The 5,230-nt window shown below is 45.8% G+C and overlaps 1 protein-coding gene across 1 annotated transcript in view; it reads right to left on the minus strand.

Annotated features, from left to right (window-relative positions):
• LOC111949813 (stAR-related lipid transfer protein 13) overlaps positions 1-5,230 on the minus strand; it is a 108,891-nt gene that overhangs the window by 90,582 nt on the left and 13,079 nt on the right. Inside the window, 1 exon segment of the mRNA XM_070433862.1 lies at positions 1,125-2,789. Coding sequence (XP_070289963.1) covers positions 1,125-2,579 — 1,455 coding nt within the window. The 5' untranslated portion in view covers positions 2,580-2,789.

A 5,230-nucleotide genomic window follows, 5' to 3' on the forward strand; every position in this document is an offset into this window, starting at 1 on the left:
GTAACTAGTAAACCTGGAGGGATGGAGTCACAGCCTGGTAACTAGTAAACCTGGAGGGATGAGTCACAGCCTGGTAACTAGTAAACCTGGAGGGATGGAGTCACAGCCTGGTAACTAGTAAACCTGGAGGGATGGAGTCATAGCCTGGTAACTAGTAAACCTGGAGGGATGGAGTCACAGCCTGGTAACTACCAAGATCAGAGGGACGGTTGGGAGAAAAACACCATAGAGCTGCTGCAGTATGGCTCCCTATTCCTTATAATGCATTACTTTTGATCAGAGCTGAGGAGTGCACTATAGACATTATAGGGGAGAATGAAGCTGAATAAAGCTGTAGATACTGTTGGTTAAGGTTAGACTAAGTTCACTGTTACTGTAATAGACACGATGACGCCTGTGTAAGAGCTCTGACAAAACAGGACTGGAGGGAAAGCAAAGGCTGTTTAAGGATGTCTGCACTCCTGCAATGCCTGCTGGGTTTTGTGTTTTAAAATGCTGGGGAAAATGCTAGATTTTCAATGTACTCCCACAAACTCATTCCAATAGAGTAATATCTCAGAATGCAAAAACAACAAACAGTGGGGAGCAGACTATTGAAAGTGTTTGTATAGCAAAGCACTGTGTTTGTATTGAGCCTAAGTGGAATTAAATAATGGAAGACATCTGGGGCCTTTTTGTATCAAGCATCTCAGAGTAAAGGAAAGGGGATACCTAGTAGGCTGTACAACTTGGGTTGGGTCTTCCACATTTAACCCAAGAAACTGCTCATAGATCAGCACTCCTACTCTAAGACCCTTGCTACATATGGCTCCTGGCCAGGAGGCAGGAAATACACAGCCTGGGGGAGTCACATCTCCTCATTGAGAGAACAGGCTGGATTATATTCATATACAATAGATTCATGTATATTAATATACTGTATCTAATGGTGTTAAACTACAGTTAGTACACAGTGCCTAACCCTGACATAAACTTTCAAACACATCTCTACTGAACCATTCAACAAAGACATGAATATTACATAAATATGTGAGGAATATAGGTGGGACTATCTTTACAGTTGTGTCTCTAAAATACTGTAATGTCTGTAATGACATTAATAATGTCAACAAACAGTAGCCTACCTCTGTGCTGCTGGTCTCAGTCTCTGCCTCGTAGCCGCCGTGGTTCTGGTTTTTGGAGGAAGAAGAGGATGAGAGTTGGGAGCTGGCTGTAGAGCTGACTGGTGCCTCAGCCTGGGGATTCAGAGAACTTATCTTCTTAACTACTTTGTCTCTGTTGCTGCTCCGTCTCCTCCGACTGACCAGGTACTCCCTGCTCTGAAGCAGCTCTGGGAATATGTCGTCATCATCCCCATCTTCATCAACATCACCTTCATCATCCTCCTCTGAGGAAGACTCCCTGCAGTCGGAGCTGTCATTGATGAAGACACTGTGGTCGGTGCTAGAGTGACAGTTGGAAGAACTACAGGTGTAGTCTGAGAAGGTGATGGAGCTAGGTTTGTGTTTGATGATGCGGGGGTGATCGCAGAGGCCTAGCCCCGCCAAGGGGGCCTCAGAGAGGCCCAGGGGGAGGGAGGGAGGTCTGAAGGGATCCATGTTGTTGTCCACACTGACCACTAGAGAAGGGATGGAGCTAAAAGTCTCTGATTGGACCACGGAGATAGTGACATGGCTGACCTCTGCCTCTGATTGTACCAGAGGGGTATGGATAGGTCCTAGAGGGAAGGGCACATGGTTGTCTTCTGTGTGTTCCAGATCAGTAGGGACATGTCCGTTCTCCACAGGCCCCTCTGAGTGGTCCTTAGGCTGGCTGMCGGTTTCTGTCCATTTGGGTGACTCCCCCTCTAGCTCCATGTCGCTCTCTGTCTGTCTGGGCGAGGTATGCCCCAGCTCCATGTCRTCTAGCTGACCAGAGAAGTTAGCATCCAGGGAATGCCCTGATTCTACAGGTCTGTCACTGTCCTCAACCTCCAGGTTTCCCTCTATCCTAGGAGCAAGAACATCCACATCTCCCTCTATCCTAGGAGAAGGAACATTGGAGGCAAGGCAGGGGTCCTCAGCTGGAGAAGTGCTGTGTAAATCCAATCCATTGTTATTGGCATCACCTGGCTCACTGAGGAGACCCGCGGGACAGACGATCTGGAGAGGGTCTAGAGGGTCAGGAGGGGAGACATCAGAACCAGACTCTACTGGCCCTCCTGGATCTCCAGTACTAACATCTTGTTTTTCCTCTATCCCAGGAGGTCCAGTCCTGTTATAGTCACTACCAGCCTCCCTAACCTGCTGGGGTGTGTTCTGGTTGTCTAGTTCCAGTTTTGACAGCTCCAGGCTTAGAGGTCCAGCCAAACAAACATCCTCACTGCTCTCTGTGGAGCTGTCGTCATCGTGAGAAGACTCTGAAGCACATTCTGAGGAGGACTGGTGTGTCTGTGTCTCTGGTTGTGTCTGTTGCTGTACTTGTGTCTGTACCTGTGTCTGTGCCAGTGGCTGTGTCTGGGGTGAGAAGGTCCTACCAGATGATGCTGACATGACCAGAGACTGTCGCTCCTCCAGAGTAACCATCAGAACTGTGTCCATGTTGTCTCTACAGTCTGTTACAGTCTGTTACAGTCTGTTACGGTGTGTTACTAGGGAACAGGTAGTCTGGTGGTGTGACTGGTGGTCAGGTAGATCCAGAGGGACTGCTGTCTGATGTAAGAGCTATATGGATTTGCCATGTTCCTCTCAGACCACCTCAGCACCTGGATCAGCAACACCAACTTTCAAACAGATCAAACAGCAAATCACCTGAAACAAGATACAGCATTAAAAACTAAGAATATACAGTATTAAACAAAGAGAGAAGATAACGTTACAACATTAAACAGACAGAGAAGATACAGCAATACAGAGAAGATACAGAGAAGATACTGCATTTGAGAAGATACTGCATTAGAAAAGATACTGCATTAGAAAAGATGTTGCATTAGAGAAGATACAAAGAAGATATGGCATTAGAGAAGATACAAAGAAAAATACTGCATTAAACAAACAGACAAGAAAACGCATTAGTTCCAAGCCATAAACATCTCACAATGACATTGCTCAAAGACTGCCTGCTGTCCTCCGGTTCAGATCCATCACACACATCCATTTCAACTAAAAGAATAGTAATAACTTTACCTTTAAGCACAGATAAACCAAGATAGTATTTTGTAAGTGTGTTTCTTCTTTCCCCTTCTGACTCTTCTACTAGCAGTGAGCTAACTACAGCTGGAGTGAAGCCAGAGAGTCCAGCGGAGCTAATATCCAGGCTGTGTCCCAAATGTCACCCTATTTCCTATATATTGCGCCACTTTTGACCAGGGTCCATAGGGCTCTGGTCAAAAGTTGTGCACTATGTAGGGAATAGGGTGCGATGTGGGACATAGACCCCAGAGAGGAGCTGCTAGCTGTGAATCTGAACATCTGGCTGCAGTCGCAACGTTCAAGTCTGGATCTGTTTCAAACACTACAGCAGTGATATCTCTGCACACAGGAATCTAGCTATTCTGCCCAGCAGCTGATGTACACACACACACACACACACACACAACCACACACACACACACACACACCACACACACACACACACACACACACACACACACACACACACACACACACACACACACACACACCACACACACACACACACACACACACACACACACACACATTCCATAAGCACTCCACTCTGTGTAGGGGATAACCATCTGTTCAGGGTACAAAGGGAGGCTTTTCTCAGACTGCTCTTTCCAAACAAGCTGACAACAAAGTTACATCAGTAACTGCATTCCCTACATTTCACAGATAGATACACTAACCCCAACTGTGAGGTCTTGGTACAGCTTAAACACAGTCATGAATGCCTTTGCAACTGTCCTTAAATTCCCTGGAAAATAACTTTGCCTTCTGTATGTATGGAGAGCTTGAAGTATATTGATTAGTATGGTTGATCTGTATGAATGATTATTGATTAGTATGGTTGATCTGTATTGTGTAATGGATGATTATTGATTAGTATGGTTAATCTGTATGGTATAATGGATGAGTATTGATTAGTATYGTTGATCTGTATGGTGTAATGGATGATTATTGATTAGTATGATTGATCTGTATGGTGTAATGGAAGATTATTTATTAGTCTGGTTGATCTAAACCCAATATAATCCAGCCTCAAACCATACAGCCTCATACAAATAGGATGACACACACACACACACACTCACAATAATACACAGTATATTCACATGGAGGGAGAGGCACACAGTGACACCAACACACAGTATATTCACATGGAGGGAGAGGAACACAGTGACACCAACACACATCGATGGAGGGAGAGGCAACAGCAGTGACACCAACACACAGTATATATTTCACAGTGAGGGAGAGGGAACACAGTGACACCAACACACCAGTATATTCACATGGAGGGAGAGGACACGAGTGACACCAACCACAGTATATTCACATGTGGAGGGCAACAGGCAGTGACCCAACACAAGTATATTCACATGGAGGGAGAGGAACACAGTGACACCAACAACAGTATATTCACATGGAGCGAGAGGAAAGCACAGTGACACCAACAACAAGTATATTCACATGGAGGAGAGGAACACAGTGACACCAACACACAGATATATTCACATGGAGGGAGAGGAACACCAGTGGACACCAACACATCAGTATATTCACATGGAGGAGAGGAACACAGTGACAACCAACACACAGTATATCACATGGAGGGAGAGGAACACAGTGACACCAACACACAGTATATTCACATGGAGGGAGAGGGAACAGTGACACCAACACACAGTCATCATTCACATGGAGAGAGAACACAGTGACACCAACACACAGTATATTACATGGAGGAGAGGGACACAGTGTGAGGCACAAGCCACACAGATAATTCAATGGAGAGGAGAGGGACACAGTGACACCTTAACAAAGTATATTCACATGGAGGAGAGGACACAGTGACACCAACACACAGTATATTCACATGGAGGAGAGAGACACAGTGAGCACCAACACACAGTATATCACGATGGAGAGGAGACGACAGTTGACACCAACACACAGTATTCACATGGAGGAGCAAGGGAGCACAGTTGACAACACGTGTCACATGACAAGACAGGGGACGCACATGAGAGACCACCATGTATTATTCAGCATGGAGGAGGAGGGGACAG

The sequence above is a fragment of the Salvelinus sp. IW2-2015 genome, linkage group LG22 (assembly GCF_002910315.2).
Source record: "Salvelinus sp. IW2-2015 linkage group LG22, ASM291031v2, whole genome shotgun sequence".
NCBI classification, from domain to species: domain Eukaryota; kingdom Metazoa; phylum Chordata; class Actinopteri; order Salmoniformes; family Salmonidae; genus Salvelinus; species Salvelinus sp. IW2-2015.